At 44.2% G+C, this 23241-nt stretch overlaps 1 protein-coding gene across 5 annotated transcripts in view; it reads left to right on the forward strand.

Annotated features, from left to right (window-relative positions):
• The window catches only part of CNTN5 (contactin 5), a 1021024-nt gene extending 998454 nt beyond the window's left edge, over positions 1–22570 (forward strand). For all 5 annotated transcript variants that reach the window (XM_030560071.1, XM_030560062.1, XM_030560093.1 and 2 more), the window contains 4 exons: positions 3968–4154; positions 4589–4701; positions 6122–6290; positions 19311–22570. In XM_030560071.1, coding sequence (XP_030415931.1) covers positions 3968–4154; positions 4589–4701; positions 6122–6290; positions 19311–19414 — 573 coding nt within the window. In that variant the 3' untranslated portion in view covers positions 19415–22570. The remainder of the gene's footprint in view (positions 1–3967; positions 4155–4588; positions 4702–6121; positions 6291–19310) is intronic.
• The last annotated feature ends 671 nt before the right edge of the window (positions 22571–23241 follow it).

The raw sequence follows: 23241 nt of genomic DNA on the forward strand, positions 1-23241 counted from the left end.
CAACTGCTTGGGAAACAGAAAGGGCAAGGGAGTGAGGTGGGGAATGGTAAAATCACAGATTTGCATATGTCCCGTTCTCATACTCAGCCTTCCTATCTGGAGTGCTGTGCAATGAGTGCTGCACTTCAGGCTGACTAAAATGCATGGTGATGGGAGTTGAGTGCAGTGGGTAAGGGTCATAGTTTGCTGGGCTGGGTGGTGAAACTGCAGGTGTTGGAAGCAGCTGGTGGTGATAAGAACCCGGATGTTGGAGAAAGTGGGTTGGAGGTGACATGGAGGCACAAGGAAAAGAGTTTTGGGACAAGGGCTGTGAGGAGGGTGGGCGCGGTAGTGCTCCCCTGCATGGCTACAAGCTCCTGGATCAAGTCCGCTTGGTGCTCCATAATGCTTATCAGCTGCTCCATGCTTTGGTGTCGGCATGCCGCATTCTGCTGGCAGACCCTCCTTTCACTCTCCTGCCATTCCTGTGCTTTTTGATTTTCATTAAGGGACTGCTGCATAACTTCACGAAGCATGTCTTCTTTGCTTTTATGTGGCCTCTTCCTAATTCTTTGGAGTCTTTTGGCCGGTGATAACATGGATGGCTGAGATCTCAAGGTTGCATCTGTAAATGCAAAATGCAACACTTAACAGAGGCAGCATTGTTGACAACAGACAGAGCAATGATTCGCCCATACTTAAAGACAATCACAGTCTAACAATAGCAGGATTTGCCCATCTCAAAGCAAGCACACATAACCCACAGAAGCCCCAAAATGGTGAGTAAGTGCAGGATCGAGGGGGACTGATTGTTTCACGTCCATCTGTCATCTGGGATTCTGTGCCTTGGGGAGAGCCAACAGCTGCAGGAGGCCCCTATCCTGAACATTGTCCCCGTACTTTCCACAGGAGTTCATCCTGGAAGATATCTTGCTGCTGAGGGTCACCTGGGAAGCAAGGGAGGGTCTTCTACAACAATGTGGCTTCCGTCCTGGCCCATCTGCAGCTTGCCTGTGTGCAGCAATGGTCCTCCCGCCCCTCATGGCACAGTGACGCGGACATGTTAGACTGACTGGACAAGGAGTACAATAGTGCTCCCAAGGAACCTGCGCAAGCGCATTGCACAGCTTCTGGATGAGACCTTTGAAGAGATCACTGAGGCCAATTACTGCAATGTGAGAGAGCACATCAGTGCCCTCTTCCGCATCTAGGCATGCATGCAGCCCTAACTCTCCTTGCCCCAAGAGCCCACGCCGAATAACTTCCTTCCCAAAATAAAAGCCGCTTACTGGGCACCTCCTCTGGTGTTTGTCCTTCCCCAAGCACCGGCCATTGCGACTGACTGCCTTCCCTCTGGCTTGAGAACAGCTCCTGGCTGCACACATCTGTGGATGCCAGGCTGTCCCCCTCCTCCTCAGCACCCTTGCTCATGCTTTCCTCCTCCTCCTGCCTTGTTGAACTGGGCTCTGAAGTGTTCATGGTGGTCCTTGGAGTGAAGATGGGGTCACCCCCCAGTACTGCATCCATCTCTTTGTAGAAACAGCGGCTCGCAGGGGCAGCACCAGAGAGGCGGTTTGCCTCACGGGCTTTGCAATATACACTCAACAGCTCCTTCATTTTACCCCAGTCATGGCCCCTTTCTATCATGTCCTTTGATATCTGCCCGAAGGTATCGTCATTCCTACAGCTGGAGTGCAACTGGGACTGGACAGCTTCCTCCCCTCAAACACTGATGAGGTCCAGCACCTTGCCATTGCTCCATACTGGGGATCATCTGGCACATGACAGCATGGTCACCTGGAAAGATGCGCTGAGAGCACTCCATGCCTTGCTGAGCAAACAGGAAGGGGATTTTCAAAATTCCCAGAGGATTACCAGGAGCGCTGCAGCCATGGAGTCAGTGCACTCTATGTGACTTGCCAGTGTGGACGCGTCGTGAGTTAGAGTACACAGGGCTCCTTTAATGCACTCTAACTTGCAAATGTAGCCACGCTCTTAGAGAATATGAACCTCAAAAGGGTTGATTGCTACTATGTTCCTGTGGTTTCAAAATTCACTCATCCACAGTACCTACTCATGTGTAATGTGGTAGAAGCTCTCTAGAAAATAGCTAATCTATACCATATGGTTGTTTCTGTTAGTCACCATGAAAACATCAGGCCTGATTCACCACAGCCTTCAGTCTTCATGTGCCACATGTGTGTAAAGACAGTGTAAAATGCTGTGAAATCAGAATTTCAGTCACTCACACCTGTGATAGAGTAAATTTACCTTTATGGTCACTTGAGAAGCAGCATGGTCTAATGGATAGAGCACTAGAATAGGACTCCAGAGACCTGAGATGAAATCCTGGCCCTACTGAAATCAATGGGAGTTTTGGCATTGACTTCAGTGAGGCCAGAATATCACCGCTGGGTTCTACTGCCAGCTCTGCCATGGACCTGTGACCTTGGGCAACTCACTTCTCCTTACTGAACTTGTTTCTCCTCCCATATTTTTTCAGTCCTTGCCTATTTAGACAGTAAGTTCTTCAATGCGAGGACCATCTCTACACTGTACAGTGCCTAACACAGTGTGGCCTCAATCAATATGTGCTACTGTAATACAAAATAAATAAATGTAAATGACTGCACAAGGGGCAAAGCATAGTGTAAATTCAGGCCCATAGAGTGGACAACTGTCTCATGACTGATTGATTCTTCCATGGCACACTGGACCTGATTAACCATTGCCTTTTTCCAATGGTTCTCAGTGGTATTACTCCAGGATAAAATTGGAGTAATTCACTGGTGCCTCAGGCCCATTATACCAACCACTGCTAACTACAGTTAAGGTTGCTCCTTGGGCTTGTACTTTGTTTTATTTTTCATATGAACCTCTGGATTTCTTTGGTTCGCTATTATCTTGGACACTTTCCCAAGAGCACAGTATTATCCCCTGACCTTTTCTCAGAGGAAATCTTGTCTAGATAAATATGAGTAACTTATTCTGAAACAACTAACCTCAGGGAAAGGTAAAAAGGGTGGAATAAATGCAGTGGATAGAGGTATGATGCATGGATAGTGGTCTGCTAAATATAAACCATTCAAATGGTTGTTTAGTGATAGCTTCTGTTGAGAGGAGAATCCTGGAGAATGATGTAATCTCACTGCTGTCTGAGTGAGATGCCACTGACAGACCTATAGGAGAAAGAGTTTCTTTTTTATTATGATGTCTTAGAAATTAGATACCTGAGTCTGAAGGGAAGGAGCTATTCAGAATTTTCATCTGAGTAGTATAATCTTGAAGAGAATATGACAAGCTCAATGCAGCTATCAACAGTCATGGACTTGCATCCACCAAAGGTACCTTTAGCTTTTGTGTGTGGAAAGGAGTGGCAGAGGCATGCTTTCTAAATTACATTTTTCAGAAACCTGCTTCTATCTGAATAACTAAAACTGAATCCCCTTCTCTCCTTTCCCTCCCCCAGCAATGCTATTTCTATAAGATTAACCCACTACAAGATTTTCTTAGATGTTCTGTCATCTCTTATTCATTACATTGACACAGATCTTGTGGCTGGGCATTATGCATTATGCAGGGCCATTGTGCCACTTCTTCAAATGATCCAGTCAAAGCTTTCCCGGGTTGTATGGTAAATGTTTTTGATGACCTGTGAGAGGTGAGCTCTCCTTGAATTCTTTAAAGTTCTTATTCTGTCAGAACTTCTCTGCTGTTGTGTCTAGCTAGTCACAACATCTCATGCTGGCAGAATGTGATGCATTGCATTTCAATGATGCTGTGAGTAATAATGTGATATGCTGACTCTAGACAGCTGGAGAGGTGTGACAAACACCACTCATGTGTGAGCTGAGGTTACAGTTCCCACGTTTAAAAGGACCTGTTAATCTGATGACAGGAGGGGCTTCCAAAAAAGCAAGCAATAACAAATAAAAGGGAAGTTTCACGAATGCCTAGATTAATCCTCCAAATGGTCACTCATTGGCAGGTTGGTTACTGGAAAGATATGGAGCAGGAAGAAGCATCAGAAAAAGTCAAAACTGAAGGAAATGAGTCATCCATCATTTTGACAGGATTAGAAGGAAACACATTATATCACCTAACAGTGAGGGCATACAATGCTGCAGGATATGGACCACCGAGTAGCACAGTCCGTGCAGCCACCAAGAAATCTCGTAAGTGACCTGGATTCTTTTCTGTGTGTGGAAAAAAGTCTTACCTCCTCTGGAGTTCTCTTTAGCTGGGGTATACAATAAGCAGAGCTGGTATATAGTTTTGATTCATGGCTATGCTTCTATGCTTAGATCTGAATTTTAAAGTGACATGACAAAGTCTGCATTCATAACAGACAAATGTTACCTTCCTGGAAAAAAGGCTAAGCATTTTTGACACAGAAGAGAGATAAAAGGATTCAGGTTCATAAGCTCTATACTGTAGCTATTAAAATGACACTCCTGGAGCAAAAACCACCTTGTTGGACTCCAGCTAGAAAAGGAAGCCTGTGCATGCAGCCAACCATAATTTTAATAAAAGATTAAAATGCTTATCAAGGTTTAAAAAAGCAGAAGTAAGTTTAAGTACATGGTGTTGTTTTCTTCTTTTTGCTCAGCTCCCAGCCAGGCACCAACCAATATTATATGGATGCAAGATGGCTCTCATGTGTCTTTGGGATGGGAACCAGTTAGACCTCTAGCAAATGAATCTGATGTAATGGGATACAAGGTCAGTCTTGGCTCTCTCTCACTCATCTTCCAAATTACCCTTTTCTTTCTTGCTTGCTTTCTATATTGTACAGATCTTCTGCAATTTTGTTCCACCCTTATATATATAAAGCACTGAAACGAACTAAATGTCCCAGTACTTCTCTATGTTGTATTTTTCAAATGGTGATTGTCAACTGTGGATTATAAACTGAGTATGCACCTTCTGAGGTGATTACTCCATCACATCTGGTCCAGAAGTGACTATTAATAAGACCAGCCTGCAGTGAAATACATGATAACACTTAAATTTAATTGTGTTTGCAGTAAGATTTAGAGAAATGCAGAAGGATAAAGCATTTAAATACCGTTAAAATTAATGTTTTTAATAGAGCAGAAATACAATTATTGAGATTTGTTATGATTATGTTGGTGGTATTCAGCAATCTGTGACTGTAACATCTGGCATTTTAAGTTTTTGAAGTTTAAAAGAGTGAAAGCTGAAAAGAGCCATAATTAACACATAATGTAAAATGGGAAAATCATAAGAATCCAGTACATTCTTTTAAAGCAAAACAAAAATGTATATATGTGTGTGTGTATTCTTTATAATTATATTTTGAAACATACATGCATATATACATAATTATACCTATAGAATACAGTGCCTGGTACACTCTGTATCACTGCAAATATCATATCAGGAAAGTGTAAATTGGTTTGGATAAAATAGAAACTACCTTAACCTTTATCAAAATGTTTGAGGTTCAGAAAAAGTTCAGGTAACTTCTTTACATTTTCTCAAACCTTGTCAGTTTTGTATGGGAATAGATGTCTACATACTGAAATACTGCAAGGACAGCTACATATGCATTTGTATTTCTCACTGAACCAAGACAAAGGTGCACTGAATTCTACAAGAAGGGGGCCAAATCCTCAGTTCAGCTAGTTGGCTGGTTTACACCTGATGAGGCTCTACTTCAGAGTATCTTCATTCAGTTTGAAGCTGGATTCCCAGAAAATCTGCATATCCATGTGAATTTTTTTATACGTATCTGAATCAAACTTTACCCTAAAAATATTTTTGAAGTTCGCTTTCACTTCAGTTAGTGTCTGTGTGGTTACTCCAAACTGGAGGACAAATACTAAATCTTCGTTATTGGCCTGATCCAATAGCCAGCCATTCAAGTGAATGGAGTCTTTCCATTGATTTCAATGGACTTTGAATTGGGCTTGGTCTTTGGCAGTATTTTGAAAAAAACTTCAGGAAGAAGAAAGACCAAGTTCTCTCTTTAAAGATGAAAGTCAAATCCTCCAGTTCTTCCTTAAGTCCTTTCTCAGGCAAAGTACTTTTTGCCTTCAATGGCAATTTTGCCTTAGTAGAGTCCAGTATTTAACCTAAAATTGTTGTAGTAATTCTGAAGCTCCTGTATCATCCATAGGTCTTGTTTAGGCAAGAAGGCCACAGCAATAGTCAAGTAATTGAAACACAGAAAACCTCTGCCGTGGTACTTCTTCCTGATGTTGGTGTCTATATCATAGAGGTTTGTGCAGTCAGTGAAGGAGGGGATGGGACAGCCAGCTCCCAAATCAGAGTACCATCTTTTTCAGGTAAGTTCACGGTTATATTTTGAATACAGGCCTGTCATGTTCTTAAAATGACACCATACTACACTTAATTAATACATACTAACATCAATGGATAATATAGTTATTAGATAAAGTCATTGGTTGAATGATTCAGTTTCAGAGCTACTGCATAATTGAACATAAAACTAAAAAGACCAAACTGGATTATGGGTATGTACTTGTTAAGTAAGTGCAGAGCCAGCCCTAGGGGTGGGCAGGCTGGGCTGCCACCCAGGGGATGGTGCTCAAGGGGGCGCCATACTGGTACTGCCCACGCACCTGACCTGCCAACAGCCAGTGGGGCTTAGAGGCAGCCAGGCGGGTGCGGCAGCATCTGGAGAGGAGGGACAGACCAAGCTGCAGGAATGGGAGCTGGACCAGCCTGGTAATCCTCTGAACTGAGGGTGCCCCTCCTCTCTCACTGCCCTGCTCCACTGCCATCTGGAGCCTCCCTCTACCTCCCCCCCCCCCGCCCATGGAGCCATCCCTAGCTAAGTTTAGGACCTTGAGCATGCCTCCTGTCTGCTGTGCAGAGGGGGTGGGGGGGGCGCTGATGTCGAGGTGTCCCTCTCTCCCCACCTGTGTATCTCGTGTCCGCTGAGCTGCGGTGGGAGTCAGGGGGAGTGTGTCTGTGCTGGCACTGAATGCTCTTCTTAGAGAGACAGCACACTGTCACACTCACTCAGGCACACACACACTCCCCCCAACACATGCTCTCTTACACACACACTGTCTCCCTAACACACACACATTCCCCAACACGCTCTCTCTCTCTCACACACACACACATTCCCCAACACACACACAGTCTCCAACACACACACACACACACATTCTCCCAACACATACACACACACGTCACCAACACGTGCACACATTCTCTCTCTCTCTCTCTCTCTCTCTCTCTCTCTCACACACACACACACACCCCAAAACTCAGAGCTGGGAACCCAGCAGCACCAGCTGCCCAATCAGTGCTTAATTTGTGCTGAGGCTGAGCCCCTGCACCTCTTTCAATACACATTAAGCACTGGGGAGAGGCAACAGGCCCTTTAGGTGATTGGGGGGAGCCCGCAGGGGTCAGGGGCTATGGGGGACTGGAGCACCTGTGGGGGCCAAAGGCACCAAAATACAAATTCTCCCAGGGCACGGCCTGACTAAGTGTATTCACAAGGGGGCATAGTCTACAAATATATTTTCCCTATTGAAGCCTTCACATGAAGATAAATCTGTCACATAGTATGTATGAGATTGTGTATTAGAACCAAGTACCAAACACTGCAAAGAGCTATAGAGATTAATAAGACTGGGATTTTTCAGCTCGGAAAAGAGACGATGAAGGGGGAATGTGATGGAGGTCTATAAAATCATGAATGGTGTGGAGAAAGAAAATAAGAAAGTGGTATTTACTCATCATAACACAAAAACTAGCGGTCACCAAATGAAATTAATAGGCAGCAGGCTTAAAAGAAACAAAAGGAAGAAATTCTTCCCACAATACACAGTCAACCTGTGGAACTCTTTGCCAGAGGATATTGTGAAGGCCAAGACTGTAGCAGGATTCAAAAAAGAACTAGATAAGTTCATGGAGGACAGGTCCAGAAATGGATATTAACCAGAATGGGCAAGGATGGTGTCCTTTGTCTGTTTGCTAGATTCTGGGAATGAGTGACGGGATGGATCACTTGATGATTACCCGTTCTGTTCATTCCCTCTGGGACACCTGGCATTGGCTACTGTCAGCAGACAGGATACTGGGCTGGATGGACCTTTGGTATGACCCAGTATGGCATTTCTTATGTTCTTGTCATCTCACTTCACTGAAAAGTTCAAGCACGGTCAGGAAGGCTTCACATACAACCTGGATCTGCCCCATATGCATTGACCATTCCACCTGCACCCACCCACCTGCATTCGTGGAGTTCAGTACTTTCACTTATCAAAATGTTCTTCACACCCTAATGGAATCACGACCCAAGACTTATGAATCTGACCCAGGCCCTTCCTGGCTTGTGAAAAAGTTGTGAGCAACTGGTTCCACTCCTGACTGAAATAACCAATACCTCATTCAGAGATGGAGTCTTCCCTTCCTCTTTCAAATACCCAGTAATCTGACCAACACCAAAGAAGCCCACCCTGGATGCTTAAGTTCTACCCAGCTTTTACCCAGGGCCAAACCTCCTGTCCCTAACCAAGCTCATAGATAAGCTAGCCAAAGGCCAACTTCAGGTTCATCTAGTTGAAACTAGTATCCTGGACCTGGTACAATCTGGATTCAGGCCAGGACATGGGATGAAAACAGCTTTAGTGTCACTGATGAATATCTGTCAGTGGACAGTATCAGAGGGGTAGCTGTGTTAGTCTGGATCTGTAAAAGCAGCAAAGAGTCCTGTGGCACCTTATAGACTAACAGATGTTGTGGAGCATGAGCTTTTGTGGGTGAATACCCACTTCATCGGATGCGTGTAGTGGAAATTTCCAGGGGCAGGTATATATGCCACAGTACAATTGGCTGCTGAGCTCTGTGCCTTTATCCTCACACACAACTATTTCAAATTTGATGACAATATATATCTCCAGATCAGTGGCACTGCTATGGGCACCCGCATGGCCCCACAATATGCCAATATTTTTATGGCCGACCTGGAACAATGCTTCCTCAGCTCTCGTCCACTCACGCCCCTTCTCTACCTACACTACATTGATGACATCTTCATCTGGACCCATGGGAAGGAGACTCTGGAAAAATTCCACCATGATTTCAACATCTTCCACCCCACCATCAACCTCAGCCTGGACCAACCTACATTGGAGGTCCACTTCCTAGACACCACGGTGCAAATAAGTGATGGTCACATTACCACCCTATACCAAAAACGTACTGACCGCTATGCCTATCTTCATGCCTCCAGCTTTCATCCTGGGCACATCACACGATCCATTGTCTACAGCCAAGCACTGAGGTACAACTGCATCTGCTCTAACCCCTCACATAGAGACCAACACCTACAAAATCTCCACCAAGCATTCTCAAAACTACAATACCTGCACGAGGAAATAAGGAAACAGATCAACAGAGCCAGACGTGTACCCAGAAGCCTCCTACTGCAAGACAAACCCAAGAAAGAAAACAACAGGACTCCACTGGCCATCACATACAGTCCCCAGCTAAAACCCCTCCAATGCATCATCAGGGATCTACAACCCATCCTGGACAATGATCCCACACTTTCACAGGCCTTGGGTGGCAGGCCAGTCCTCGCCCACAGACAACCTGCCAACCTGAAACATATTCTCACCAGTAACTGCACATCGCACCATAGTAACTCTAGCTCAGGAACCAATCCATGCAACAAACCTCGATGCCAACTCTGCCCACATATCTACACCAGTGACACCATCACAGGACCTAACTAGATCAGCCACACCATCACCGGTTCATTCACTTGCACGTCCACCAATGTAATATACGCCATCATATGCCAGCAATGCCCCTCTGCTATGTACATCGGCCAAACTGGACAGTCTCTACGGAAAAGGATAAATGGACACAAATCAGATATTAGGAATGGCAATATACAAAAACCTGTAGGAGAACACTTCAACCTCCCTGGCCACACAGTAGCAGACCTTAAGGCGGCCATCCTGCAGCAAAAAAACTTCAGGACCAGACTTCAAAGAGAAACTGCTGAGCTTCAGTTCATCTGCAAATTTGACACCATCAGCTCAGGATTAAACAAAGACTGTGAATGGCTTGCCAACTACAAAACCAGTTGCTCCTCCCTTGGTTTTCACACCTCAACTGCTAGAACAGGGCCTCATCCTCCCTGATTGAACTAACCTCGTTATCTCTAGCTTGCTTGCATATATATACCTGCCCCTGGAAATTTCCACTACATGCATCTGACGAAGTTGGTATTCACCCACCAAAGCTCATGCTCCAAAACATCTGTTAGTCTATAAGGTGCCACAGAACTCTTTGCTGCTTTTGTCAGTGGACAGAGAGCAGACATTCATTCTTATCCTCCTGGACCTCTCTGCGGTGTTTGACACCATCAGGCATGTGATAATGCTGTCTCGCCTGACAGAGGTGGTAAGGGTCCAAAGTAATATGCTAAAATGGTTGGAATCATTACTGGAGGGAAGCCCCCCAACTAGTAGTGGTGGAAAACTGCAGCTTCACAAATAGACCTCTCAGTTGTGGAATTCCAAAAGGATCAGTTCTCTCCTTGGTCCTATTTGGCATCTAAATATAGCCACTAGATTAATTGGTCAGACAACTCCATATGTCAGCTGTATGCAAATGAGACACAGCTCTTCCTGTTCCACACCGCATACCACTACCATCAAGAGGGCCCAGTATTTGGATGAGATTCGTTTATGGATGAAGAACTGCTGATTGAAGTTGAACCCAACCATTGCAAGGGTTATGATAGAGGATAGAGGAAAGCATTTTGGAGAGTTTGCAGCAACAGTGTTGACTCCTTTGGTTGATAGTACCACTTACAACTGGTCAATTCAGTCTGCAATTTAAGGAGTTCTATGAGTGCTTGCTCATATCAATTCCAGTTAGGTGTGTGCATGCGCCATGTGCATGGATGTTGGAACTTTTTCCCTAGCAGCTATCTGTCGGTCCAGCCGTGGAGCCCCGTGGAGTGGCACCGATATGGTGCTCTATATATGACCCTGCCGGCCCAACCCTCCTTCAGTTCCGTCTTACCGCCAGTGACGGTTGTTGGAACAGTGGTCTCTTGTTCTCAAGCGCTCCACTACTCAAACCAGACAATCTCTACGCAAAAGAATAAATGGACACAAATCTGACAACAGGTATCATAACATTCAAAAACCAGTAGGAGAACACTTCAACCTCTCTAACCACTCAGTGATAAACTTGAAGGTGGCAATTTTACAACAAAAAAACTTCAAAAACAGACTCCAAAGAGAGACTGCTGAACTTGAATTAATATGCAAATTAGATACATTTAACTTAGGTTTGAATAGAGACTGGGAATGGTTGGGCCATTACTCTAATTGAATCTATTTCCCCATGTTAAGTATCCTTTCACCTTCTATGGGTCATCTCGATTATCACGTCAAAAGTTTTTTTCTCCTGCTGATGATAGCTCATCTCAGTCAATTGGCCTCTTACAGTTGGTATGGCTACTTCCACCTTTTCATGTTCTCTGTATGTATAAATATCTTCTTGCTGTATGTTCCAGTCTATGCATCCAGTGAAGTGGGCTGTAGCCCACGAAAGCTTATCCTCAAATAAATTTGTTAGTCTCTAAGCTGCCACAAGTACTTCTGTTCTTTTTGCGGATACAGACTAACATGGCTGCTACTCTGAAACCTTTACTTATCTCTGTGTATAGTTACCCTATTGCTAGTTAAGTGTTAGTTTCTGTTATCTTTAGTGTTAAGTATAGTTGTTATCACCTGAAGGGGTTTCCCTTTTCAACAAGTGCCATACAGGGCTCCAGAGCATGCCATCCCAGGACTTCAAACCTTGCGGTTCCTGCAGCAAGCCTATGCCCATTGGCAACCCCCACGACTCCTGTCTTCGGTGTCTGGGAGAGGCCCATCAAGCGGATAAGTACAGGATTTGCAAAACATTTAAACCTCACACTAAAAAAGGAGAGAAACATTTGACTCAAACAGCTCCTCATAAAGTCTGCCCTCTGTCCACCTCAAGACTCTGCCTCAAGCACTTCGGTGCGGAGTGCCCCTGCAGTGGTGCCGGATACAGTGCCGAAAAAGGACTTGGCATGCACTTCTAGGGCCCGGTGATCTCCGAGGGCCCAAAAGCGCTCTCCTCAGCACCGATCTCACTCCCCAGCCACCCATAAGAAGCGGGCCATGAGGAAGCCTCCACAAAGGCCCGAAATGACAGTCACACCCCCGACAGAGCATGGCATGGATCAGGGACATACGGCCGATACACTTTCAGAGCCGGCTCCAGGGTTTTGCCGCCCCAAGTGAAAAAAAAAAAAAGAGCCACAGTCACGATCGGCAGCAGTTCCACCGCACCGCTTTCTTCTTCAGCGGCAATTTGGTGGCAGGTCCTTCCTTCTGAGACGGACCAAGGGACCCACCGTCGAATTGCCGCCAAAGAGTCCAACATGCCACCCCTTTCCCTTGGCTGCCCCAAGCACCTGCTTGCTGAGCTGGTGCCTGGAGTTGGCCCTCTACACTTTACAGTAGGCCTCATCCCACACAGGTCCCCACCCCCAAGGGGAGCCCCACACCATCAGACTCCCTGCAGTTGCAGGTGGAGGAGGTCACTCTGTCCTCAACGTTGAACACCTTTGAGACTGCCAGAGACCTCACTGAAATGACGGCGCCTAAGTCCCCAGTCTCAAGGCCTGCACCATCTCAACTTCCCGTACCGCCAAGAGGCATCTGCCCCCAGACCAACACCCCTACGCTGCTCTGAGTCCCGGCACCGCATCTACGCTATGTGCCGGTCTGACTCATGGCGATGGTCCAACTCGCGGCACTGGTCCCGCGGCCCCAATCCCTGGAGCTGCTTCTGCTCGAGGTGGTCATCAACTGGCAGGCAGTGGTCCCGTTCGAGGTCCAGGTCAAAGCCTGAGACCTCACAGCACCACTCAAACTGGCACTGCTCCATGCAACAGCACCACTCTCCATTGCAGCACCACACCTCTCCACGTCACCCCCGCTCTCCACCATGGCACCATGCTCTGACAGAGCACCGTTCTCCATCATGGCACCGTCTCCATCATGACACTGCTCACCAACTCAGCACCGTTTCCCAACATGGCACCGTTCACGGTCACACTCCTGTGGCCGATCTTCACTGAGGCAAAGTCCAACCTCTCAGCACTGGCTGACCTCCCGGTACCGATCCCTGTAATGGCACCGCCAGTCACTATCTGGATCCCATCACTTCTTGCGGCACCCGTCCCACTCTTTGGGGGATGCAGCAATCCCCTTGACACAGCCCACCGCTCCTCTTTGGCCATCCCGCTCCCAGTCACCCTCCTGCAGGTCGGGTGGGGCATCAGAGATTCCCCGATCAGTCCTGGGCAGTATCGGACGGGACACCTCAGAGCCACACTGGCAGCCCCAGTGGCAGTTCTGGACCCCCTGGGCATACCACTAAGCCCAGGGTGCCCCTCCAGGCACCCTTCCACCTTCACGCTCTGGGTCACATATTCCTGAGGCAACCATTAGTCATCATCCTCTGGAGCCCATTCAACCGTGGGACCCAGCCCCACCCCCGGTGGAGGCTATACCCAGTACCTGGGAGGAACAGGACCCATTTGACCAAGGGGCAGCTTCAGACCCGATCCTACCAGTTGCCTCCTCCTTGTCTTCACCCAATGAGGCGGTGGTGGGTACATCTACAACCAGGCCTCCACCCTTGAACAACCGGGCATTATAGGACCTCCTGCGGCAAGTGGTCTTAAATATGAATCTCCAAGTGGAGGAGGTGATAGAAGAGGACAACCCAGTGGCGAACATTCTTATACCAGAAGGGCCCTCTAGGGTGACACTGCCCGTTATAAAGACTATCCAGTCAAATTCCAAAACAGTCTGGCAAACTCTGGCCTCCACTCCTCCTACAGCCAAAGGGGCCAAAAGAAAGTACTTTGTCCCCACTAAGGGGTACGAATACCTGTTTACCCATCCTCCCCCAATATCCCTGGTGGTGGATGTGGTAAATGAAAAGGAAAGACAGGGTCAGCAAGGGCCTGTCCCTAAATCAAGAGACGCCAAACATCTGGATCTCTTGGATGGAAAGTTTATTCTACTGGCAGCCTCTCCTTACGGATCGCTAATCAGTTCACGATTCTTAGCAGGTACAGTTATAACTCCTGGTCTGCCATCCAAAAGTTTAAAGAGCTCCTTCCATCTGATTCTCGGCAGGAGCTGGGAGCCATTGCTGAGGAGGGCAGAGTAGCAGCCTGGGCTGCCCTTCAAGGCTCCCTGGATGCCGTGGACACAGCAGCACATACGCTGGCAACTTGTGTTGCAGTGTAACGCCTGGCTTCAGTCCTCAGGTCTCCTGCTGGAAGTTCAGCAGACTATCCAAGACCTCCCATTCAGGGGCTTTATGCTGAACAGACCAACTCTAGGTTGCATAGCCTAAAAGATTCAAGGAACACAATCAAGTCTCTTAGCATGCACACCCCGGCTACTCAAAGAAAACCATTTAAGCCCTAGTCCACCCAGCAACGGTCTTTCCCCACTAGACCAAGGCGGGACTTCTCCCACAGGAAGAGCAGATATTTCAGGCGCAGACCATCGCACCCTCTCTCCGGGCTGGGCCAGAGTCAATCTAAAGCCCCTCCAGGCCCTAAGCACCCATTTTGAAGACGCACTCGAGGACGGATTACCAGTCCACACCCTGGCCAGTTACTGTCCCTTTCTGAACCGTCTATCCCACTTCTACCATGCGTGGTTCCTTATTACATCGGACCGGTGGGTCCTCCGCATGGTAGAGGCGAGCTACTCTTAACACTTCCGCTTCTCACGGCCCTCCCACTTCCCTTGCCTGTTCCCTCTTCAGGGACCCCTCTCATGAGCAACTCCTTATTCAGGAGGTCCAGTCCCTCCTAACTCCGTGAGCAGTGGAAGAGGTACCTTGGGAGCTCAGAAGCAAGGGTTTCTACTCATCCTACTTCCTCATTCCCAAGGCAAAGGGAGGTCTGTGGCCCATCCTAGACCTAAGGGAACTCAACATGCACATCATCAACTCAAAATTCCGCATGGTCTCCTTGAGCACGATCATTCCCTCCCTGGATCCGGGAGACTGGTATGCCACCCTCGATATGAAGCACGCTTATTTTCACATTTCAATCAACCCATCCCACAGATGTTTTCTCCGTTTCGTAGTAAACAAGACTCGCTATCAATTCACGGCTCTTCTGTTTGGCCTGTGCATGGCCCCCTGCTTTTTCAACAAATGCATGGCAGTTGTGGCGGCCTTTCTTTGCCACCACCATGTGCACATCTACCTGTACCTAGACAACTGGCTCATATGAGGTTGATCTCGCCAGCAAGTAGAATCACAGGTACAATTGGTCAGAGACACGTTCGACCACCTGGGCATTATTCTGAATGTCAGCAAGTCTGTCCTCACCCCAACACAAGCAATAGAGTTCATTGGGGCAGTCCTGGATGCAAACTGGGTAAGAGTGTTCCTCCCAGAGGCCTGTCATCTAGCCCTCATGCAGGTGATCAACGGCCTTTCCAACTTTCCCACCACCACGGCGAGACAGTACCTCCAGTTGCTGGGTCACATGGCATGCTGCACCGATGTGGTGCAACATGCCAGGTTGCGGCTCAGCCCCTGAAGGCATGGCTCACGTCTGTGTATCACCCAGGCTGCAACAGTCCGGACATGGTGCTGACCGTCCCGAAGCATATCCTCAGTTCCCTGCGCTGGTGGCTGGACCTCCTCTTGGTAAACGCCAGGGTACTGTTCCACCCTCCAGCCAACCCTGACATTAGTAACGGATGTGTTAGCACTCAGCTGGGGAGCGCATCTCGGAAGCATGACTACACAAGGCCTGTGGCAAATAGAGGAATTAGCCCTGCATATCAACATCAAAGAGCTCAGGGTAATCTGCCTTGCGTGCCAAGGGTTCCAGTCATACTTGCAGGGCCACTTTGTAGCTGTGTTGATGGACAATACCATGGCTATATTTTATATAAACAAGCAAGGCGGAGCCCGGTCGCCTTCTCTCTGCCAGGAAGCCCTCCTACTAGGGGAGTTTTGTAGCATAAAACACATTCTAAGCATATTTCTATAGAGACTTGTGGGAGGTACCGTCACATATATATAAATATATATTCAGAAAATTTTCCAAAACACTCCACTGCACACATCTCTCCCCATTGCAAGAGGAGACAAGAACAATGACAATATTGACAATCATGTCAAGATGGACAACGTCTGTGTATTAGTCGATATTTTGAAGAGATTAGGGGCTCCTTGGCAAGAGAAATCTGATTTAGACTCTTCATCACAAAGAGCAGATTGAAAATATATCTGAAAATACATGGTCATTGATAGGAGTTGGCTTTCTGAGCAACTATGGCTGGCAGATCCTGGCACACTCACCAGTGAACTCCAGTTTTGTCATGTTGTGACATTTCAATTTAGTATTGTAGTCAAAGAGCTTGGACTCTGATGTGCAAAGAAATGTATGTTAACTTAATCTGTGATCCCTTCCTCATTCAAAACATGCAGATTTGCAGCCTCTTAGTAAAACCACTTGCAATTTTTCTTGCACAGTAAAAAAATAGACTGAAGTAATTTTACCATATCTTAAAATAGTATAAAACTGGTGGGTTATATTAGTCTCACAAGAATATGGGGCCTCGTGTTGTCCTCTCATACATTTACGATAACTCTATGGCTTCAGTGGAATTTCTCCTGCTTCACGCTGGTGAAACTCAGAGCAGAAACACGCCTAGAGTGTTCCTATTGAAAACTGGTGACAGTGTGAGGAATGAGATCACTGAGCACTTTATATCAATACTTTTGCACCAATATTGTAACATTTGCTTGGGAACAAACAGTCCCTAGTTTAAAATATAACTAGCCATGAACAATTATTCTAGCCAGATCCTCAGCTAGTATAAATTGCAATGAAATTCCATCAGCTGAAATAACCTGAGGATCTGGGTCCATCCTCTCTTAGACAGCAGCACATACCAGGACATTAATGTAATTATTACTATCATTCTTGTGATAAATATATTTATGGAAATATTCTTCAGTACAATCTCATAAACAGAAATAGTGTCATCAGAGTTCATTCATTTCTTCAAACTGATAGCCACTGTGACCAACTCACAAAATAAATTAATTCATTTTTTTCCTCCTAATATGCACTGTGGCAAACCCAGGACGAATGGCTACAGATGGACGGGTCGTAATTAGTTCCAGGGGGGTTAAAAGGCCTCTCCCTATCCACTGGGGAGAGAGAGCCATAGGGAAATAAGGTTCAGCTGGAGGAGGAGTTACCAGGGTTCAGCTTGCCCCAACTGCTGGAGACCTTTTAAAACCCTCCCCGGCATGGAAGCAGGGAGAGGACAGTGAGAGAAGCTGCCAGCAAGTTAGGTGCAGCAGGGCTCTGAACCCTTCCAGCAAGGAAGAGTTCACTCTGTCCCCAAAAGGGGAGAAACCCAGCACAAGGGACTGACTGAGGGAGGGATCAGCCAGACCCTGTGCGACCTGGAAGGATTTTGCTTTGCCCAAGCCTGTGTCTCCAAGGCTAAAAAGGACTGAGCCTGCTGAGGAGAAGCAGGTACTTTGCCACAGCCCATAAAGGCACTCAAATGGTAGAAGTCCAGTAACAATTATGGATGAACATTTGGTAACCGCAGGTGAAATGGTAACTTGGAAATGTATTGTTTTCATTTGTACTTGTCTGGCCATTATGAAATAAGTGGTGCCATACATCAGGATTCTAACTCCACAGGACTACAGGTACCCTTAATTTCAGTACACATGTAGGAAAAGGTCCTGTATCTCATTTTTACCCATTTTGTTAACAGCTTCTAAATGGAATAATAGAATCATGGAATAGTAAGACTGGAAGGGACCTTGAGAGGTCTTTTAGTTCAGTCTCCTTCACTCAAGGCAGGACTAAGTATTATCTAGACCACCCTTGACAGGTGTTTGTCTAATGTAACTCTCCAGTGATGGAGATACCAAATCCTCCATAGGCAAACTATTCCAGTGCTTAACTACTCTGACAGTTAGGAAGCTTTTTCTAATGTTCAACCTTAACCACCCTTGCAGCAATTTAAGCTTTTTATCCTATCCTCAGAGGTTAAAGAGAACAATTGTTTCCCTCCTCCATGCAACAACCTTTCATGTCCCCGACCCCAGTCTTTTCTTCTCCAAACAAATCCAGTTTTTTCAGTCTTCCCTAATAGGTCATGTTTTCTAGAGCTTTGATCATTTTTGTTGCACTTCTCTAGACTTTCTCCAATTTGTCCTCATCTTTTCTGAAATGTGGCACCCAGAACTGGACACAGTACTCCAACTGAAGCCTAATCAATGTGGAGAGGAACATAAGAATTACTTCTCGTGGCTTATAGACTAACAGACGTATTGAAGCATAAGCTTTTGTGGGAGAATATCCACTGCGTCAGGTGCATGCATCTGATGAAGTGGGTATTCACCCATGAAAGCTTATGCTCCAATACGTCTGTTAGTCTATAAGTGCCACAGGACTCTTTGTTGCTTTTTACAGATCCAGACTAACACGGCTACCCCTCTGATACTACTTGTGTCTTGCTTACAACACTCCTGCTAATACATCCCAGAATTATGTTTGCTTTCTTTGCAACAGTGTTACACTGATTCATATTTAGCTATGACCCCCCCCCAATATCTTGCCACAGTATTCCTTCCTAGGCAGTAATTTCTCATTTTGTATGTGTGCAACTGATTGTTCCTTCCTAATGGAGTACTTTGAATTTGTCCTTATTGAATTTCATCCTATTTACTTCTGACCATTTCTCCAGTTTGCCCAGATAATTTTGAATCTTAATACTAAGATCCAAAGCACTTGCAAGCTCACCCAGCTTGGTACTGTTTGCAAACTTTAGAAGTGTACTCTCTATGCCATTGTCTAAATTATTGATGAATATATTGAATAGAACTGGACCTAGAACTGATCCCTGCGGGACCCCACTCATTATGCCCTTCCAGCTGTGAACCACTGATACCTACTCTCTGGAAATGGTTTTCCAACCACTTTTGCACCAACCTTATAGTAGCTCCATCTAGGTTATATTTCCTTAGTTTGTTTATGAGAAGGTCATGTGAGACAGTATCAAAAGCCTTAATAAAGTCAAGATATACCACATCTACCGCTCCACCACCACCCCATGCACAAGGCTTATTACCCTGTTAAAGAAAGCTATTAAGTTGGTTTGACACGATTTGTTCTTGACAAATATGGAAAGAACAGTTTGTTCCATTTGTTCCCTGTTTGTTTTTGTTTTTCATTTCAGGTGGAAAAGTTACAAGTGCTCAATCCACTTTACATGCTCTCTCTACTTCCTCATCATCTGTAACATTGCTCTTGGCACTGATGGTCCCTTCCACCTCATGGTGAAGACTGCAGACCTTTTTTTTTCATTGTTTGTTTGCTTTAGCTTGATAACATCAATGGATGGAGCTTTATGTTCATGAAGAAGCTGGAACCCTAAGCAAATGCCTAAAGACCCATAGAAATACACATGGTGCCCTTAGAGGAGTGTTGGAAAAATGATAAATGATTCATCAGGTTTTCTCTTCAGTTTTTGTAGATGTCCTCTGTTTGCGGAGGAGACACTTACTGGCCCAACAGAAATATGCAGATTGTATGTAATAAACTTTTGTACGCAAATGTAATTTCTGTCAAATGTACTTTACTTTTTTAGTATGTTTAACTTTGGTGATCCCCAGTTGTGTGCCATTAGTTGTTTAAATAGTGGTGTCTAGTACAGTACATTGGTTTTGTTTGGGTTTTTTTTTTTAATGAGTGAAGTTTGATAAGGACTTTGAATCTAGTGCTTTCGTTGCTTCCCCTAAGGCTGTCTGCTCACAGTGACAAGGGCGTAGGAGAGAAGAAAAAGTTCAGTTATATGGCCCACTGGATAAGTACAGTAAATATTTTCTAGAAAAATGTATGAATACATATTGAATTAGCAAAATTTGTCAATCTGATATTTTGAAAGCACTCCCGAGAAAGAGAACAAAGCAGAGAAGAAGCCATTAATTTTATTGCAAGGTAAACTGGAAGTGACTGAACACAAACGTAAAAGGAAGCAAATGCTATTGTTTTTCATCAAATGTATAATATAACTGCAGAGGAGGTAAATGTTTATTTTTAATAGAAAAATAAATAATCTAAATTCATTAACAGTGCATATAGCAGTTAAACCACCATTGGGCATTTAATCATAGCATACAGTATTTGCTAAATGAGCAAATAAAAGGAATGCAAGGAGACAAATCTGCTTTTTTTCTGTCAGTCTTAGATCTTATTTTTTTAGTCCATTTTTGTATGGTACTGTACTTTCTATATTTGGTAATTAAGGTAAAGCTGAAGTATATAAGAATGCATATCATGGAGAGACCATAATATTTCATGGACTGTAGTCATGCAAACATGCAGAGTTCAGTTAGAATATGTTTTGTGGAATGTTGTGTTCCAAATGACACTTGGGTAAATAAGAATTATCAAGCAAGATTTCCAGTTGGCAAAGCTACTAGACATTCTTCTAGAGCTCACCAGATAGAGACTGATTTTATAAGGACTGTGTGCTAACATCTTTAATCCCAGCCATTCTTCTGCTGTATCAGTCTTTTCTCCATTCTGTAATCAGTTAGGAGTCCCCATTCTAGATCTAAAGGCCTTTCCTCATATTGGTACCTAAGCCCAAATGACCCCTAGTGTATATGGTGTGTGGGGGGGTTTGTACAGTGTGGAGTGTGTGATGTTCTCAGCGAGGGGACTTTTTACTACCGTGTTTGTAGGGACTGTGCCCAGGATGAACTTTAACTTGTTTGCGGTAATCTAGTGTGTTGTGCTCAAATCATTTTATCAGGAAAGTCCTGGTAGCATAACTCTTATAGCTGATTCTCTAACTCTTTTCATAGAGATCTAACTCAGGCACTGGGTTCTCTAACAAAAATTCTATCACTTTTCTTGCTTGTCAGCACATTCCAAATGTGCCATTTCTTCCCCTTTAAAATAACAGCCAGGGAAGCAGCATAGCAGAACAGATACTCAATAGTTGTACAAAACTGAATGAAAGATAGATTTTCATTTTTTATCTTTTTGAACATTTTACAAAAATATTTTTTTCAAAATCCGTTAGAATCATTTTCTTTGTTACCCACTGAGAATTTTAAAGGTTCTATTCAGATCACCCCAGAACCAGGTTTTAAATATTCTTAGTCACCATATTGCTAGGAGAGCAATGATAAGACAGTTATCTGAGAACCAGAAATTTTGAGATAGAAGACAAGAAAAGGACTTCCTTGAACAACTTCTTCTGAAATAAGTGTTTGTGGTCAAAGAAGGGGGGGTGAGATAGATTGCATGCAGTGCACATTGGCTTTTCTGCCGTTGCTGATAGAGCAAGTTGAAACAAAGCAAATGCCTGCTATGGGTTGCAAAACAGAAGCATTTCCATTATGCAAGAGAGCTTGCATGACCAGGCTCATGTTTCTAAAGAAAAATCAGCATCAATAATGAACCAGAGGGCAAAACTTCTGCATTCTAAATTTAGTTAAATGTAATTCCCTCTGACTGTACACCAGTGCAGTTCAATCAGGGGTATTCATAATCAAAGGGGTTACAGTCACCATTGATGACATTCTAGTCACACAAATTTCTGAATACACTAAATGGATATGCTTGACAAGTATCAAAGTCTAATGTGGATAAATAGATATAAGTACATCTACTTATATCTAGACCAGTAGCATCAAAATAGTGGTGGAAACATGGAACACACCTTCATGTCATGTAATTGTATTGCAGGGACACAAGGGGACATGTTTTATACTCAACATGAACAGAATATGTATTTTGCATCTTAAATATATTAATAAACATGTTTTAAATGTTTAAGTATCTATGTATTACATATTTGTTATTTGCAGAAGGCAATGTATCCTTATGACTCATTAATTTTTAGCTGCGAAAAGAGTTTTCTTTTTTTTCTTTCTTGAATGAGCTTGTAACAGGGCAGTCACTAAAAAGACTGTATTTTTGTATAACATCGCAAGAGCTGTTTTGAAAATAAAATAAAAAAATTAATCAAAGACATTTTGTTTGCAGCCCAGAACAAAGTTACTGTCATGGCCCATCTCAAAACGTTAGCTATATTGTATACAATGTGTATATATATTATATATAATGGTATATACTATGTGAAAGACACAGTAAAAATAATAGTTCCTGTGTACTGTTCTTGTAACATTAGACCTTTTTAATAAAAAATTCTCTTTTTATTGACTTTTATCCTATGTCCTGTCAGCCTCTGAATAATATTTATTCAGGATAGAATGCCCGTAATATTGTGGATTCTAACAAGGACAGTCACTTGCTTCCCATGTCTTTCAAGAAGAAAATAGGAATCAACAGTAGTGCATCTAGAACATCTGACCAATAAAATCAAAAGATTTTTTGATATGGTGCCTTTATCATTTCAAGCAAATGTTAATTTCTCCTGGGATTGTAACTTCTGTATTTAAATACAAGAAAATACATGTAAAGCTACATCAAAAACCCAAACAAGTAAAGTAACAGCTGTACCTACCAAACAGTATAAAAAGAATTTGTACTGGAAATTAGATTGTCTGAGACACAGTTTTTCTCTTTTTTTACTCGTGAAAAAGAGAGAAGTTATAAGGAAGCCACCAAACGGAATTCCAACAATATTGAGACATGAAATTTTTGGATATCTTTGGCATGTACATCAAGCTTTGAGGTGTCACAAGTACCCCCTTAGGCACACAGGCACAGAGGTGTCTCAATCTTTTCATGTTGCGTTGAAGAGCCCACTTGTTTTGTCTGACACTTGAAACATTGTGTGAAAAAAGCACAAGAAAAAGTTTTCTTTTTAAATTGCCTTTTATTGAAAAAAATGTAATTATGAAAGACCTCAAGTGCTTCTGTACAATTATAGCATGTCCTTTGCCTTTTGATCATTTGATTTAGGTTTGTTTTTTAATTAACTTCAATCATTGCTTTAGGAATAGGCTTGGCAGAATTTGATTTTTATTTTTTATAAATTTCAACATCTGTTGTCTATTTTTAAGCCTTTTTTTCAGTTTTTATTGATTTACATCTTCACACTTGCAGGAAATTGAGGCAGTGTGGACAATCATCCTTTAATGACAGTAGATATTGAGATTCAAAAAGTTAAAACTTTATAACTGTTAAAA

The sequence above is a fragment of the Gopherus evgoodei genome, chromosome 1 (assembly GCF_007399415.2).
Source record: "Gopherus evgoodei ecotype Sinaloan lineage chromosome 1, rGopEvg1_v1.p, whole genome shotgun sequence".
NCBI classification, from domain to species: Eukaryota; Metazoa; Chordata; order Testudines; family Testudinidae; genus Gopherus; species Gopherus evgoodei.